General features: G+C 62.5%; 1 protein-coding gene across 2 annotated transcripts in view; it reads right to left on the bottom strand.

Annotated features, from left to right (window-relative positions):
* JAKMIP3 (Janus kinase and microtubule interacting protein 3) overlaps positions 1–17,596 on the bottom strand; it is a 42,673-nt gene that overhangs the window by 22,953 nt on the left and 2,124 nt on the right. For both annotated transcript variants that reach the window (XM_032882058.1, XM_032882059.1), the window contains exons 2-6: positions 9,242–9,739; positions 3,364–3,579; positions 1,834–1,953; positions 1,147–1,293; positions 267–398 (exon numbers count right to left, since the gene is read on the bottom strand). In XM_032882058.1, the coding sequence (XP_032737949.1) occupies positions 267–398; positions 1,147–1,293; positions 1,834–1,953; positions 3,364–3,579; positions 9,242–9,739 (1,113 nt within the window). The remainder of the gene's footprint in view (positions 1–266; positions 399–1,146; positions 1,294–1,833; positions 1,954–3,363; positions 3,580–9,241; positions 9,740–17,596) is intronic.

Consider the following 17,596-nt stretch of genomic DNA (forward strand, 5'->3'; position numbering starts at 1 on the left):
GGGGCGGGGCCGAGGCAGGAGAGGGGAGGGGCTGAGAGAGACGGGAGCGAAGGGCCCATGGGTGGGAGAGGACGGACCGAGAGTGACGCGAGCTCAGGGGCGCGAGGAGGGGAGGGGCCGACGGTCGAGGGGAGGGGCGGGCGAGAGGGGCGGGTCAAGGCCGAGGTAGACGGGAGGAGGGCGTGGCCGTGGGCGGGAGGGCGTGGCCGAGGGCGGGAGGGGCGTGGCCGAGGGCGGGAGGGCCGAGGCCCGACGAGCGCGGGCACCTTGGAAAGCTCGTCTATGAGGTTCTGCTGCTCCACGATCTGCAGCTTCAGGAAGTCCACTTCTCTTTCGTCCTGGCTTTGGTCCAGGTCGTTCAGGGAGCTGGGCCTCCTGATGATGCCGGCCCTCTGCCGCTGCAAAGCCAGCCAGGCCCGGTCACGCGGGGCGGGCTGAGGGGTGGTCGGCGGCCCGAGCGGGTCCTCCCTGCCAGCGGGGCTCGCGACGCGCAGCCGCGCCTCCCGGTCCTCCGGGGGCCAGGCGCGCCTCCGCTCGGGCCGGGGCGGCCGGCGGCAGGGTTCGGGGGGAGTCTGCGTCCCGGGACGAGGCGGCGGCGTGAGCGGCCTGCCCCCGCGCACCCCGCCGCTTCCGAGCTGAGCGCGGGAAGGAGGCATTTCTGCAGCCGGGTGCGGGGAGGGGGTGCACCCCGGCCTTCCCCCACCCCCAACCGCGGTGAAGGGCCGGCTAAACTAAGAAGGGACCGAGGAGACACCGGCTAACCATCCCCCACTGCACGACTGGGCCCTCCGGCAGCTCCGGCCTGCGCCGCGCTGGTCTGCAGCCGCAGCCGCTCCACACAGGTGTCCCGGGGCTCCTCCCACCTGAGCCCTAGATTTTCAGAGTCAGCAGAGGCCGAGGAACTCCTGGTGTTCCACCCGCGGCAGGCCTGGGGCTGACCTGCTCGGTGACCTCCCCACCGGGTCGTGCTCAGGCAGGTGCCCACAGCCTTGTCCCTCCACGCTCACACCCTCACCTACCGCCTCCTCTCCCAGCCAGCCCGGTGGATTCCGCTGCCCTGTCTGTGACCCCCTCGCTGCCCTGTCTGACACCAGAGCCGGGGCGTGAGCACCCTCCCGGCCCACCGCACCAGGCAGGGCCCCTTACCATTTCTATGTTCTCCTGGGTGACAAATTTTAACTTGTTTTCCATCCGCCGCAGAGTATGGGACAGATCCTCATTCTTCCGGGTAAGTCGCTTGTTCTTATCCAGCAGTGGCTTGTACTGACTCTCCGCTTCCCTCAAGCGCTTTAACTGAAACACAAAATTAATCACACGGCGTGACTGTAAGTGTGACATGGAACCAACAGACCCTACGGAGACGGCAAACTGACCAGAACAGCTTTGGCTCCAGCCACGCCGTCTCGGGGCCAAGCCTCTATTTTGCCAGTAAGAGCCACAGGAGCCTCACCTGGCACATGACCCTTCAGGGCCCTTGGAGGAGCCCCCACTCAGACACGGGCCACCTGGAAATTCCAGTGCCCGTTAGCCATAATCGTGATGGCTCCCCAGAGAGGGACGGGCCTCGCTCGTCCCAGGGAACTCATGGGACGGATGGTACTTTTGCTCAATAATATGGAGCAGGGATCAACCAACTGGCGCCCAAGGCCCACATGTGGCCCCTCAACCAGGTTTTGTTCATAAAGCTTTATTGAAACAGCTGAGAGGCCTGTATGCAAGCCCTGTCCTTGGCACCATCACTCCTTTCCACAAGGAAAGGGGGCACCTGCCCCCTCAGCAGCCACAGACCCAGGGGACACAGATACCCCGTGGCCCTGCCCCACTGCCACTCACCAGCTCATTCCTTTCCTCCGAAAGCAAGGCGTTTCGGTCCTCCAGCTTCCGGATGATCGCACTCAGCTCCGCGATCTTAAGCTGGAAGCGCCGAGCGTCTTTTTCATCCAACTGCTGTTCCTAAAACAAAAATCAACTGCAAACAACTGTTCGCAGACACACGCGCAGAAACCTCTGCAGATCCCAGTCACCACGGAGAACAAAGCAGTTCTGTGCCATGACGGCCCATGATCGTACATGGCAGGTGGGTGGGGACAGACCCCCCCAGGGGCAGGGGACCGCTGCTGACCACTGTGGCCACCGCGGACCACACAGTGGGGGCAGAGCGAAGGAGCAGGATGTCCGGGATATGCAGTGGAAGGCAAGGGCGTGCAAAGGCGGGCACGCGGGTGTGGGCGGGTGCTGCAGCCTCCCTTGGGGCTGCCGAGGGCTGCCCCTGTCGGGAGGGCCTGTGTGTGCGGGAGGCGGGATCGCAGCTTCCCTCGTATGATCGTGTGAGCACAGGAGGAGATGTTCAGCCTGAGACTTTGCAAAGATGGCTTCCCAGGACGCGTGCTCCCTCACACTGAGGTTCTACGAGGTCACTTTTGAAACCTCTGGAACCTCATTCAAAAATCAATCAAAACATTCTGATCCAGTTTCAGAGTCTCTCTGGAGTTCACACAATCCATCGAGTGGCAGAGCAAGATTCAATTCAGTTAAGCGATTTATAATAAAATTATTAAAAAAAAATCATGTTCTATTCTTGAAATGTCATTGTCCTCGGGCTGGCTCAGCTCAAACAGTTTGTCCTCAGAGCAAACAAAGGCATGTCCGGGGAGGACAGAGGAACGGTTCCTCATTCAGCAGGTGCAGGAGAGGCTAGGGGTGGGCCCGCAGGACCTGCACTGAGCGTCCACGGAACTTAGAGCCCCCCACCCCGGAATGCCAAGAACCACTCCAGCGGGCTCTGAATCAGGAGCAGCAGTGAGCAGTGATGATGTCACAGCCGTGCGGCTGTGGGCTGCCCCCACCCCACGCTATCTCGGCAGCCTGAAGAAGAGCAAAAGGGTGACATGGTCACACAAAAAGCGGGTGGGGGTGACGGGCAGGAGTGCGGGCGAATGGAGAGCCAGGAGCCCGTGCACATGGAGATGGAGATGGTGCAGCCTCGTCCCTCTTGCTGGGGCGGGAACCGGGACCAGCAAGCAAGGACTGTTAGCTGCCTGGGGGCCTGGCAGCTGCAGGCAGGCTCCAGCCGGAGGCCTCGGGGGACCATGGGGGGCGGGTGGTCGAGTGAGGGCCAGTGCTGTGCCACGCCAGCCAGGAAGCAAGGAGGCAGAAGTGTGTCTGCCCGCCCAGCCAAGCCGGAGAAGCGGGGGGTCTGGGGTCCGGCTGGTGGGCTGCAGACACAGCGTGCCCGAGGCGGGGGGTTCTGAACTCTGGACCTAGGCTCTCAACTCCCTGGGGAGCCGCCCGAGCAGGCCCGCAGAGCCGCGCACAGCGCTGTCTGTGACTCTGGGTCACGGGGGAGCGTGGGGAGGTGCTTACAGGGCTTCCCGAGTGGTCTGAGGCGTCTCCTGCACCGCCTGCATGAGGAAGCTCCCGTCTGGGGCTGCCCAGGTGCCGATCAGCCTCTTTGACCTGGGACAGCTGCTCATCTAGAGCCTCTTTTTGGAGCTGCAGTCTCTGAGCATGCCCGGCTTGAACCCCTAACTCTCTCTCCAGCACGAAGACTGCTCTGTCTTTAAATTTTATCTCCTCCATCTACAAGGAGAACAGAACACAATCACACAGGCAGGCAGGGTACAGGTCCGCAGTTACCATAGACACAGACAGCGGCACTCGGAGCCAGCGCCAGGAGGGTCCCCACCGCAGCGGCCCTGCCCATGTGTCTCTGGGCTCCGCGACGGGATGCAAAGCAGGTGCCGCAGCACAGCCCCACTGCTCCGGCCGAGGTGTGACTCCCCCCATCCCACCCCCGGCTGGGCCGGCCTCTGCTCTGCTAGTCCAGTTCAAGCTGGTGCAGCTGCTGAGTCTCCTTCTGGACTCCGGGCACCCCTCCCAGTGTCCCACCCCCTGCGGCACTGGACTGCGGGGGCTCCTGGGGGCTGGCATTGGCTGGCAGGTCCGCAGAAGCCCCCTCTAGCTCCTGCCTTCTGCCGTGTGTTGGGCAGGGCCGGGGAATCGCCGAGTTCCTGGGACCCCATCCATAGGAGACGTGAGGAGCAAGGTCCGTCCTCCAACAGGGCAGTTGAGGGTATGAGAAGCGGAAGTTTCTCGCTGCCTCTTCCCTCTCCTCTCTGAGGGGCACCCCGGCCAGAAAGAGCCGACGTTCTGGTCCTTCTGCACCCTGCCTCTCCTTGCCCCGAGGCGTGGATAGACCGAGGTGCTGCCCGACTGCTTGCAGGCAATGCTGCATTTTTAGTTCATCTTGCTTTGAGCTAAGGCATGGAGGAGGGGGTCTCCGGACAAGTCAGCTCCAGACTGGAAGTCAGGAGTGTCTGGCCCACCCAGGCCTCTTCAGGCCAGCAGGCGAGTGGCCGTGAGGGTCCGCGGCCCTCCCCAGTCTCCCTGAAGCGCTCGGCCTCCTGACAGCAGCGAGAAGGCTCTCGGCACGCGGCTGCCACCTGTCTCCAGGCCCCTCAACTGGCCGCTGTGGGATGGGCCGCTCCCCGTGGGGAGGCAAACACACCCCACCCCCGCTTCTTCAGACAGACAGACTGACGGACTGGGGCGCGGCAAGGGGTCCTTACAAACGGTTCTCGATTTATGAAACGACTCAGTTTAAAACAAATTTGCAAACAACGGAACAGGATGGGATATCTTCGTGCTTCGCTTGCCGTTAAAGGCTAACTAAGCTCATGAACCGGCCATCTGCTGAGGTCAGCTTGGAGCAGAGACGTGAGATGTCTCATTAGCCCGGATCATAGTTTTGCAGGAAAGCGATGAACTGAATAGAATAAAAGAAATCCTTAATTGCTAAATTCCCATTTACTGGAGCACAGAGAAACACACTGAATTAGTGAAAACAAAGTGACCAGGGAAATATAGTTGTATCACTAAGCAGCCGTGTTCTGCTTCTAACTTCTTCTTCTTCTAACGACACTCATACGCGACACTTAGAAAACATCATTATTCTTTCGTCAGGACCCCAGGAAATGAGTCCCGACACAAAGATCCCACTGAAATGAGCTCCGTAAGCAGACGGCTTCCACCGAAAGGCAAACCTCCCTAAGGGGCCTCCCGACTATACCACGTGCTGCGGCAGAGCAGGGTGACAGGCCCACAGAGGAAATTCAAGGACAGGCGCCTTCACACAGGGGTGGGATTTGATCGCCAGGGTGGGAAGTCACTCCGAGTTCAGAGACAGTGTCCTAGGGGGTCCTCCTAACGCCGGGGGGCTCGGCACACAGCAGCGTTGGTGTCCATCAGTGTCCATGGGCAGCAGACGCCCCACAGGACCCTGCGGTTCCCACCCGAATGCCCACCTGGAAGGGGGGACACGCTGGCTCATGAGGTGGAGAGAAAACTCTGTCAGGTCCCGTGGGGCCCCCAGGTCTACAAGGCACTGCTTCCAACTGTGGCACATGTCCTCATATGATGCCCAGGCCGGCCGGGGAAGCAGTGGCGGGCAGCATGGCACTGGGGGCTTCAGTCCCGCTGCCTTGCGGCCCAGCACCCCCTTTCCCTGCCAGAGGCCCGTGGGTTCTCTTTCTGCAGAGAGCACCTGGGGACGTCATCTGTCCCCGTCTTATGTAACCGCGAACACCCAGATGACCAGCTCTCCCAAGGGACAGGACAAGGGCTCTCCGGTGAAATGGGGGCGTGAGTCAGGAGCCTCCGGTCACCCTGCCGCCACCTTCTCTCTCCCAGACCTCTGTAGTGGCCTCCCTGTGTGCACGCCTGTGCCTGCTACAGCCCGTCCCTCACAACCACTGTCCTCGCTGAAAACGGAGTCCGGTGGCGTCACTCCCAAAGTTTCAAGGGAAGATCCCAAATCCTGACTGGGCCTGGCCAGCTTCCAGACGAGCTGCCCCAACCCCCCTGTAGTCCCAGACCCACACCCCCAGCTCCCCAACTTCCCTCTCCTCCCCCACAGCACACCCATACCCCCTCACCCCTGGGAGCTCCTACACCCCCCTGCCCCTCCCCCATAGCAGCCCCCGCCCCAAACCTCCACCCCTGGGAGCTCCCCCTCACCCCTTCTTCTCCAGCACACACACCCTTCACTCCCGCCCCCTTTAGCACCCCCATGCCCATCCCCTCCACCTTTCCCAGTTACAGAAGGTGACGGAAACCGAGGCAGCCCTTGGGGTGGTTGGTCCCCAGGGAAGGATGCTGAGGACGGAAGAATGGCCCTTGTGGAGGGGCGAGGACATTCTGCACACCCTGACTCGCCCCTGCCGTCCAGAGCAGGCTCTGCGCAGCGCACAGAACGAGAACCACTACATGGGGTGCCTGGGAATCTGCGTGTTACATACCCTAGTGGGGCCTGGGAACCTGCGTGTAACATACCCTACTGGGGGCTGGGAACCTGCGTGTAACATACCCTACTGGGGCCTGGGAACCTGCGTGTAACATACCCTACTGGGGGCTGGGAACCTGCGTGTAAAATACCCTAGTGGGCTCCTGGGTGTCTCCGTCAACCGAACGTCCCACTCTTGACTGAGGCTCAGGTCGTGATCTCCAGGTCCTGGGATTGAGCCCCTTGTCCTCAGGCTCCACACTCCACGGGGTGTCTGCTTCTCCCTTTCCCTCTGCCCCTCTCTCCACTCGTGCTCTCTCTCTCTTTCTCAAACAAATAAAATCTTAAAAACAAATTTGTTCTGGACTGTTTGTCGCTCGTGAATAAAAATACAACCAATCTTTGCATTTTGATCTTGATCCTGAAAACGTGCAGAACTCTTTTAATGGTTCTGGGGTTTTGGGGTGAATTGCTTAGGGTTTCCTACAGGCACAGCACCTGCAAAAAAGACAGCTTTACACCTTCCTTTCCAACCTGCTGTGTTTGGTGCCATTGTTCCGCCTTCTTGCCCTGACTCCAGTTCCTGGGAGGGGAAAGAAAACAAAGAGAGGCCCCGACCCGAGCAGAACCTCCTACAGCCCGTCTGCCCGTGAGCCCCACGCGGCTCCGTGGGGGCCCGCGGATCGGGGAAGGTCAGGAGCCACGGCGGCCTCCAGCTTGTCGTGGCCATGCCGGAAGTTAAAAGACAACGCAGAGATGCCCTCGAATTCCTGATGGAAAACTTCTCCGCCCCACAGTCCCCGACCCGGAAGCACCGAGCGTGAGAGCGGAATCAAAGTCTCGTACAAAACACACACAGTCTCCGCAAGTTCTCTCGGCGCTCAGGGTCCGGGACGCCGCTGGAGCCCGCGTTCCGGCGGAAGCGGGAACCACACGTCAGCAAAGAGGAGGACGTGGGAGGACGGAGCCCAGGAGCGGGCGGGGGCTCCCAGGAGGCCAAGAGGTCAGGCTAGTGGCCGGGGTCGGGGGAAGGCAGGCCCGAGGGCAGGCGGGGGGCTCCAGGGGGGACATCTCGGGAACGAGGGAAATGCGTGACTGTGCTCGGGGCACAGATGCCCTCCCGGGAATTCAGGGCTGAATCACAAATAGGCACGTAGAGAAACAAGCAAATGAGAAGACGAACTCCTCGGCAAAGGGAAGTGCATACGATACGGTGACAGGGCCGCGGGGCGCTGTGGGTCTTGTGTGAGGAACGCGCACACGGCAGCCGTCTTGTCAATACTAGATTTCACTCGAGTGTCCCGTGGGGCCTTCTCGTGTCCCTGAATACCCTGGGCTCTGGGCCCAGGACGCTGGCCCTGTGCTCCCACCTCCCCGGCTGGGCTGAATCGGCCATGGCTGGGCCCTGCCCCCCAGGGGACACCCTGCTGTCCCGGGCCGTCACCCGCCCCTCCTCCGGGGCCTCAGTGAGCACCTGCCGGGGGTCGCCACCAGACAGGTCTCCCCTGACAGTGCCCACACCTTCCTGAATCGGCCCCTCGCTCACAGAAGCCGAGTCCTCCTGTGAAGAACCACCCGGACAACTTAGGAGCAGAGGGGAAGGGGGCCAGGGGGCCAGGGCAGGCAAAGGGGGAGCAAAAACTGAGATATCAAGAAGTAGAGCTTTGTGGGCGCCTGGGTGGCTCAGTGGGTTAAGCGTCGGCCTTCGGCTCAGGTCATGATCCCAGGGTCCCCGGATCAAGTCCCGCATCGGGATCCTTGCTCAGCGGGGAGCCTGCTTCTCTCTCCGCCTCTGCCTCTCTGCCTGCTTGTGCTCACGCTTGCTCTCTCTCCCTGACTAAATAAATAAATAAATAAATAAATAAAATCTTTTAAAAATTTAGAAATATAAGCATGTTTTTGAGAATTTGGCACAAAATTCAGAAGAATCAGCTAAAAGAGCTGGCTGCAGCTGCCCCTGGGAGCGTCCATGCCGGGGGGAGGGGGGCGGTGGGCACCACAGGGACCGTCTGGTTGTGTTACAGGCGCCCAGCTGAGGAGACGGGCCACAGGCCTGCAGACAGACAGTGGGCACTGACCGTCCTGTCCCACCTTCGTCTAGATGGTCACTGGTGTCCTCCCTTTCCCGGGCAGAAGAAGACAGGAGGGACCGTCCTGTCGCGTAAGGAAGCCCACACTTCCCACGGGGTCTTGGTGGCTCACGGTGGCACTGACGCATGGCTTAGAGTTGTCGGGGGCACAGAGTGGGGGACAGCCCGGGAAAGGAGGGCGGCTGTCCAGGCTGGGAGTGTTTGGGCCCCCATGTACACATGGCCGCAGAGCTGTGTTCAGCTCGCAAGGCTTGCGTTCCCCCTTGGGCCTCGGGTCTAGAGAGCGGCTGTACCCCTTTTGGGAAGTACAACATGGCAGCACGGCCCGGGGCAGTCTTCAGAAAGTGGAGCCCAGGGAAGGAGGGAGAGGTGCCCGGCCGAGCTGCTTGGAGAGATTGTGGCATCCTGTTCAGGGGATCCCAGGGGTCCTGAGTGTGACCAGCAGCAAAGCCAGCTCGTCCCCAGCCCATGACAGGGGACATGGGGCTCTAAGGTCGAGCTCCGTTTCCCCCAAATACCAAGGAGGTCAAGCTCCAAGGGATGAGGACAGTCAAGCACAGGCCCTCCCGTCCCTGAATATTCTCTTTCACTTCTTGCTCTGGGTCTCTGAGGACGTCGACTCTCGGGGCGCCAGCCACGGACAGCGGGTGTCTGGAGCCATCCCGACGCCCCAGGGAAGCTGCCGGAATCCGGCCACTCCTGACCGGACAAGACGCTGACTCCCCCTGGTCCAGACACAGAGGGTGCCTCCCCACATGGCACTGACACCAAGACGGCCCCCGAGGGCCGTGACCTTCACCTCTCTGGACCCGGTGCTCACGCCCACGTCCCACGTGCCCCTCCCCGCGCCCCGTGCCCCGGGAGCACATACCAGCCTGCGGATCTCCCGCTCGCACTCCTTCTTGATGCGGGAGATCTCCTCCTGGTGGAGATGGTACACGCTGCGGATCTCCGCCGCCTTGATCTTGTCGGCCTGGACCACGATGGTCAGCGCCTCCTCCACCTGCTTCTTGGCCCCCTTGAGCTCCGAGATCTCCTGCTGCATCTTCATCTTCTCCGCCTCGAACCCCTTCTTGGCCTCCTCCTTCGCCTCCGACAGCAGCACGACCTTGGCCTTGTCGGGGGCGCCGTCCCGCAGGGCGTGCAGCAGGGCCTGCAGCCGCTGGTTCTCGTTGTCCTTGACCTTGACGACCCTCAGCAGCTCGGCCTCGTGCTGCCGCAGCAGCGCCTCCCGCACGGCCTGCAGCTCCTTCATCTTCTCCTCGTGCAGCTTGGTCTTGAGCTCGGTGAGCAGCACCGCGTTCTTGTGCTGCTCGTGCTCCCGCACCTGCCGCAGCTCCTGGTTCTTCTCCCTCTCCACCCGGCTCACCTGAAAGACAGGAGCGCCACCGCCTGCTGCTCGCGTCCCGGCCCGTGTACGTCCGGGGCTCGCGGCGGGAGTTCTGTGCTCCTCCCCGCACGGCTGGGAACTATCTCCCCCCCGAGACGCCTCCTCACGGACGAGCCGGGCGGGTGGAGAGCGTGCCAGGCGTCCTCGGGAGCCGGAGGCTGGAAGCACCGTGAGCCTGGAAAGGAAGGTCACAGACACGTGGGTCCACACGGACCCGCTCCGCTGCCTACCCCCCGCCAGGCCCGGCCGCGCTGCAAACGCCCAGCGGCCACCTCGCCCATGAGCCGCCAGGAAGAAGGTACGGGACGCGCGTGGGCACGGGCCTCCGGCCCAGAGGACAGGGCGCTGCACTTACCTCCTGCGATGTTCTTGGCCGACGGGGAGGCGACTTGAGGCCACCGGTCTGTCTAGATTTTGGAAATGCTCAGATTTTTGACTGAATCTCTTGTTTTCATCTAGAACGTCAGTCTTGGCTCAGGGGCCACACCACCCACACGCGGCAGGAAGCCGGGGCTCAGGACCTAGCATGGGGTGAGGCAGCGGCTGACCTGCCCCGGGTCCCGCTGTGGCTGGTGTTTTGCTTCTGCCCCAGCCTCCGTGCTCTGCGGCACCTCGTGCAGGGCCAGCATCCTTGAGCCCCTCCTTCTCTCCTGTGGACCCCAAGCCCAGCTTCAGAGCGGGAGCCCCTGCTCCCCACTTAGACAGCTACGGCTTCAGCTCCCCTCCCACCCTCCCACCATCCACCGTCCACAGGAGGAAGCGTTCGCACGTGCGGACGGGTGGCCCAATCCCCTTTTCTGCTTTGTGGGCGTTCAGGGCAAAGGCAGAGCCGGGGCGCCTCCGCGAGCAGACAAAACCACTATGCCACCTGGGAAGTTCCAGCCCCACCCCGTCACGGACCCTGGCACCCCAGCTCACAACTCTGGGTTCTTTTCCCCAGGGTGACAAGCTCTGACCTTCCACCTTGGGCAGGCCCACTGCCCATCCCCCAGACCGTGTCCTGCAGCCCCCAGAGGCCGAGCCCTAATTCCGCGCGCCGACCCGCCACTCTGCGCCCCCTTCTCACAGCACGCCCCCTGGTGCCTTATTCATCCCTCTCTCCAGGACCGTGGAGTCCCTCCCGTGTCAGAGCAAGCTTCCCCGGGATGCACGCAGACCGGGAGGCTACATGCCCCACACCCATAGTACGCTTACTTCCCCATCAGGACATGCATGTGACCGGACGCACGCAGCTGGGGCTCCCGCCTGGTGGCCCAGTGCGCAGTGGGGTCCACCCTGAGCTGCCCTCGGGATGGCTCAGACCCCGCAGTGCTGCACCAATTCTAGTGACCGAACTCTGTCCCAGCCTTGCAGGCCTCTGGGTGCTGGCAGGACCGAGCAAGTACCTGCCTGGCCGTCCGGGTTCCCGCCAGAGAAGGGGCCGTTGCTGAAGCCTAGTGCGAGGGCTTGCTCCATTCCCACTGGAGGTGTGCTGCCCTTCTCCAGTTCAAGGCGAAGATGTCAATGGTCTTCTCAGCTGTGTGGGGGGCAATCAGCAATCTGTGCTCTCAAGGGGGCCACTCCCGAGCCATTTCAGTACCTCGGTGGTGTCGGGGGCTCGCGGCCGGACATAAGGGAGCCAGCCGGCCTCTTGCATGGGCATCAGCAGAGGGAAGAGCAGTGTGGTCATGGGTGGTGGTCACGGGTGGTGGTCGCGGGTGGTGGTCGTGGGCGGTGGTCACGGGTGGTGGTCGCGGGTGGTGGTCATGGGTGGTGGTCATGGTGGTGGTCACGGGTGGTGGTCACGGGTGGTCACAGAGCTGGAGTTTGTCGCAGCAGGAAGCTGGTGGAGGGGGATGCTCAGAGCCCTGCAGGGTCTGGCTCTCACTGTGCTCTAAGCTGATTCAGAGACAACGGCACCCACACCTGCAACGTACTTGCCCTTCTGTCCAGTGCCTGTGACTGTCCCTGCTGCATGCGGGAAGGGCCTGGTGAAAACCCAGACCCACGCCAAGTGCCCGGCCCTGTACGTTCCAGCGAGCCGTGAGCAGGTTGGAGCAGCGGGCTCAGACGCAGCAGACCGTGGCCGGGGACCCCTTCGGAGCCCGGGTCCTCCGCTACAGCCCTCACAGTTACCAAAGAAAGTGCACAAGCAAGCACACGGCGCTCCCAGGAGACACAGGCTCTCACTGCAATTCCGAGCAAGACACACTGGATGGGAAGACCAGCCCTGCTGCTTCCTTGGGCTCCGAGGGTGCCCCAGAGATGCCCTCGGTCCCTGCCTCGGCCTTCCGCCCCCTCAGGTCTCCAACAGTGGGCTTTCCCCTGACGCTCCATCCACGGGGCCCGTGAATTCCTCCCCATGTGCTGTGGGCTCCACCGCACGGCTCCCTGGGCCGGAGATGTGCGAAGGCGGGGATGTGGCCTGCGGCCCCGAGCACACAGGCCGCGGAGAGGCGATGGGCAGGAGGCGTCCCAGGCTCCTGTCCCCAGACGAGCACCGAAAACTGGAGATATGCCGTGGCCTGCCCGCTGAGTCCCACTGGTTCTGGGCGACTCCGATCTGTCCCGGAAACACACACAGCTTTGAAAGCTAAGGAGATGGTCCTGCCGAGGTAGCAGGTAGCAATGTTTCCCTGAGATCCGCAGCTGCCTCTGCCACAGACCGCGGCCTCCCAGGACCTCATCAATGTCCGGCTGACGTGGCGGCTGGTGGCTTAGCGGTGGCGCTCTTGACTCTTGGCTCGTGGGGCCACAGCTTTGCCTTCCCAGACGTCGCGGGCTGAGCGGTTTCTGCATCTGGGGGGGGTCTCCGCGCCAAACGATGGGCCGCCTGTGAGGGGCAGGTCACCCTTCCGGTTCATTCCTTCCATTGACCCAGTTTCAAGGGACCGGGCTCCTCGTTGGCCTGGCAGGAGCCCAATCACTTGTTTCATCAGGAACGTGTGGGTGTGAGCAGGGCTGGCGGGGTTCGGTTCGCCGCTGCTCTCATCCCACTGAGGCTCAGAGCGTCCGTTTGTGGCCAGCTCGAGCCAGCCCCGAAGCCTTCGGACGCACCGTGACCCTGGCTGTCCCAGGCTCTCCGCAGGTCGGGCAATCCTGTGGCTCACCGCCTGCCCAGCCTGTGCCCCAGGCACCCTGACTTCTTTCAAGGGGGAGTGCTATTTCGGCGTCCCAGCAGGACCCGGGGGCTGCCACAGCCCCAGGCTGGTCCCGGATGCTGGCCTCCCGGCGGACAGAAACACGGCCTCCCCGTGCGTATGCGAGAGGAGATGCCTCGAGCTTCCTGCCGGCACTTCCCATCGCCAGCGCGGTTTCCACCTCCAGCCCAGGCCTCTGTTCGACTTCCCGGGGCAGCTTCCGTGCCTCCGCTCCCCCCACACGGAGAACCTGGTTCTCAAGGAAGCTGGGGCGGCAAGGGAGAACATTCCCGCATTCCTCTTCTATACACGTGAGACACGCAGTCGCTCGGAACCCTCAGAACCTGGGAGCTGCTGTGTTCACGCCCTTCCTGCCGGTAAGATTCCTGAGAACGGGTGTTTTCCCACATTTTCCCCACTCCCTTCCCAGTTGGTCATGGCTGTGCCTTGTCTGCGTGGTTGGCTCCCGTGGCCTGGCCGTCCTCAGGTTTTGTTCAGAAAGAAACTATGTTCAGTGCTGCCCACAGTCCTCACAAAAACCCGCCTGACCCCCAAGTCCCACCCCAGGCCGAGCCAGGCTTTCCCAGAGGAGGGGGCGCCGGCCCCAAAGGACCTCCCCCCCAGCCGGCCATCCAAGTGGCTTGGAACTGCTGTGGACACACAGGGCCCACGGTGACAGGCACTACCATGTCCACTCCTTGGTCAAGGCCAACTTCTACCCTCAAGCCAGACCACAGCCCCATGAGGATGGCCTGCGTCCGGCCCCTGACCCACGCAGGCGCTCATAGGACCGGGTGCCCGCCATCCGCACTCCTGACCGGACGTCCCTAAGAGGGACCGATCTGCTGGAACTGCAGAGCGACAGGGGCTGGGCTGGGACGCCCTGAAGCGGGTCTCCCGCCAACCTGCTCCAGACAGAATGGAGATAGAGGCACCCGGAGTCTTCGCAGCTGCAGTGCGAGGAGTGAGGGCCTGGGACGCGCTGTGTGTCCGCAGCCGAGATCCCGTCACTGATCTCACCCGACGGGATCAGAACCGCATCTGCAAGGAGCCCCCAGGCGCCAGCCGGGCCCTGCGGGTGGGGTCCTGTGCTCAGACCGCGGCGCGGGGCAGGCCCGACCCACCGGCCACACAGCCACAAGCCCCGGGTCTCCTCTCACCAGGGGCCCTGGCACGCCGTTTCACGCTCGTGTGTGCTTGGAAGCAGCCATAACCCTTTACGGGGCCACAGAACGTTTAGGGCTCTTGAACACCCGTCCACACATTTGCTCGAGGTTTATGGAATTTTAAATCACATGGGCAAACAGCGCCGCTGGGACCCGGCTTCAGGGGTCGTGGGCACCTCCACGCAGGCTGGCTTTTTGCGGGAAAGGACCTTTCTCTCTAATTCGGGGTCCTCCCCAGAGACGGGCTATGGAGGCGTGAGGCCCGCCTGTCCCCCACTGGTCAGGGCGCCGGTCCAGCCAACAGCGGCACCACCTCGGACCGACGGACAGGGAGGCTTCCTTCGAGGAGCTGAACGCGCACCCCTTACTTCCCACGTCAGCTGCTTGCGGCCTTTGCCCATGTTAGGCCAGTTTCTGGAACACCCTGTCTTGGTCCTGGTTCCTCAAGGTCCTGGCTCTGAGAAGGCATCTTCCCTCTGGCTCGCTATTTGGTTCAGCTCTGGGTCTTTCCTGCCCCGTTTTGTCTGCCAAGTTCCAAGGGGCTGTATTTCTGGGAAGATTGCTGTCTGGGTCTTGCCGGACCAGGAGGAAAAGCTTGCAGCTGCCGCGGGAGCCTGCCGCACCCTGCAAGGGGGACTCCGTGTTTCTGGGCCTGCAGGAGGGGAAGACCCTACCCCATGGGAGGCTTGGAAACAACAGGGATTTGGGGATGTGGACATGACTCCCCATTATCGACTCCCACACCTTCCACGGTTGTCACGCAGACGCCACCGCTCCCCTCGGAGCCAGGCCAGCACAGCGGGCGTGCCGGACCTGCGGTGGCTGCAGGGCCTGCCGTCCCTCCCCGCCCCACGGCCTTCTTAACCGGGGGAAGATTGCAACCGTCACATTTTCCAGCACGACCTACAGTGACAACTACCCCGACCTCATGACCAGGACACCGCACAATTGTCAGTAAGCTCATGGTCCCCTAGTGGGTCCTGATCTGCGTTAGGACCCCCTGTGTTCTGCCAATGTCCTGGTCCACACGCTACACTATCGGGCCCCTCCTACCCCCACCTACACGGCCCTCCGTGGCCTAACCTGGGGGCCACCATTTCTGCCGCTGCATCAGGTGAGCCCTGTCCAAAAGGAGCTCCCACAGACCCGCCTTGGCCTGCTGTGTCCAGTCATTCTGGTCTCTGGCCTGGACCACCTCTTCTGAGAGGCCCTCCTTGATTGCAGCACTGCCGCCACGCCTTCTTGCCTGGCTTTACCTCGCCCAGACGCCTGCTTCCCGTTCCTCAGTGTCTCCCTCCACTGAGGCACGGACTGGCGGTCACACAGGCACCCCGTGTTCCAGAAACTCCTTCCCAGTTAAAGCAGGCCAGCGTCCTTCGCGCAGGCGGAAGCCCGTCGTGTCCATTCCGTCTCGCCTGCCGCAGCGGTGTTCATGAGCGGGGGGCACAGTGGGGGCGGGACCCCATGAGTGCGGCCGTGGGGGCTGTTCCGTGTTTGGGCTGGAGCTGGGGCCTTGGCGCTGTGGTGGAGATGGGAGACCTTCAGCACCAGGCTTGTTTTCACCTCACTGTCCACGTTCACGCCCCCAGCACCCTGCTCTGCTTAACGGACGCTGAGTTCATTTCCACGCGGCTCCTGCGAGGCCTTCCATGTGAGCTCCTCTCCCTGCGGGGCCAGCTCCCTCTTTCTGGAAGGTTCTTCACCAGAGATGGCCCCACTTCAGTCTCCCAACCGAGGGCGGCTGCAGGACAGTCCTCTTCGATTTAACGCGTCTCGCTCTTTACTGTCAAGTCAACCCCCCAAGTACCCCACAGGAGGTTGACCAGCTGCCTGAAAACCGAGGTGCTGAGCTCACGGCAGGTTCCCACGCTTTCCGGGCACCTCGTCTACCCCGGCAAGTCACAGTCCCAAACTGTGGTGTCGCTGCTCCGGGCTGTGCTGAGGATTCCTGCTCAAGGGTGGGTGACCTACGCCACGGCCTCCGGCACACGCCTGCCACCCAGCCGGGCCTGCGAGTGGGTCGGGTCCTGCTGGCTGTCCCCAGACTTCCGGCCTGAGGTCCAGATCCAGCCCTCCTCCCCAAGCATCTGGAAGGTGCCAAAACCAGACAGAAATCAGTCCCATGGTCCAGATCTGGTTACGCAAATTTGTCCCCCACTGTTGCAACGGTGACGTTAACCGTGGCACATAAAAGACTTCAGGATCGATAAGGACAGAGCTGTCGACGATCACGATTCTCGGATTCGTGTTTTCCATCCCCCACGTTGGCATGACTACGGCCCCAGTACCAGCAGCTTTGTGTGGCATGTGGCGAGGGTCGCGCTGGGCTGAGCAGATGGAGCGCTGCCGACCCTCCGCGGGGGGCACCGGCTCAGGATCGCAGGCGAGTTTCACTGACCTACCTGGCTGCTGGCCCGAGGGGCGTTCTGCCCTCCGATTATCCTGCTCCCAGCTCAAGGCCCGGGGGGGCGGTGGGGACGGGCGCTCTGAACCCTGGGGGGAGCCTGGGTGGCACAGTTAAGCGTTTGATTCTTGGTTTCAGCTGAGGTCATGATCTCAGAGTCGTGAGATCGAGTCCCAAGTAGGGCTCCCTGCTCAGCGGGGCGGGGGGGGACCTGCTGGTCTCTCCCTCTCCCACTGCTTCTCCTCCTGCACTCCCACCCCCTGCCTCAGATAATTACATAAGTCTTAAAAAGAAAGAAAGAAACCGTGAGCCTACCGGCGTGCTAGAGACAGCCAAGCAGCTCCCTGACCTGAGCCCACGTTGGGGCCTGCTCTCCTCATGCCCGTCCCTGGAGGCCAGCCCCATGCGGGAGGAGACAGGAACGACAGCGTGTCTGTGAGGGTCTAGAACTTTCCTATTTGAATCCCGAAGGACAATGGCCTGTGTTGGTTCTGGGTGGTGGGTATCGTCTACAGATACACACACAAACACACCCATGAACACACTTAAACACAAAAAAACTTGAATGTTTTAATGATGCTTGGCGGGAAGGTGCGGGTCTGACTTGGAAGTAGCAGTGGGAGCCCAGAGGTGGGGGAGGGAAGGCTCAGGCTCAGAGAACGTCCCCGGGTCTCAATGGCCAAGGTGCCCTCGGCGGCTCCTTCCCACCTTCCAGACTAGCAACAGGGCAGGAAGGGGAGACGATGATGAAGAACCATGACCCTGTCGCCACCTACATGTTCCTGAATGGAGGAGACCCAGCTCTCCGGGACGGGCACCTTGCTCGTGGGGCTCGTGGGGCCGTTGGGCTCTGTTCCCCGCGCCCCCACGCTGACCGCAGCCTAGAGCCATGGGGGACGCGGGCAGCCAGTGGCTGAGGCGGCAGGGAAGGTGGCTCCGAGCCGTGATGCCCAAGGCCGTGGGCTTCAGAGCATCCCCTCGAGTGCACGGGGAAGGGCTCCTGCCAGCCAGGGTGAGCCCCATGGGCAGGGTGAGCCCCGCCGGCCAGGGTGAGTCTGGCAGCCCCATTTCTAACAGGAGTCACAGGCTCTGCCGAGCAGCAAGTCTGCAAACCGCAGCCTCAGGAGCCTCACCCCTGCAGAGAGAA

The sequence above is a fragment of the Lontra canadensis genome, unplaced genomic scaffold (genome assembly GCF_010015895.1).
Source record: "Lontra canadensis isolate GAN:19392208 unplaced genomic scaffold, GSC_riverotter_1.0 scaffold79, whole genome shotgun sequence".
NCBI classification, from domain to species: domain Eukaryota; kingdom Metazoa; phylum Chordata; class Mammalia; order Carnivora; family Mustelidae; genus Lontra; species Lontra canadensis.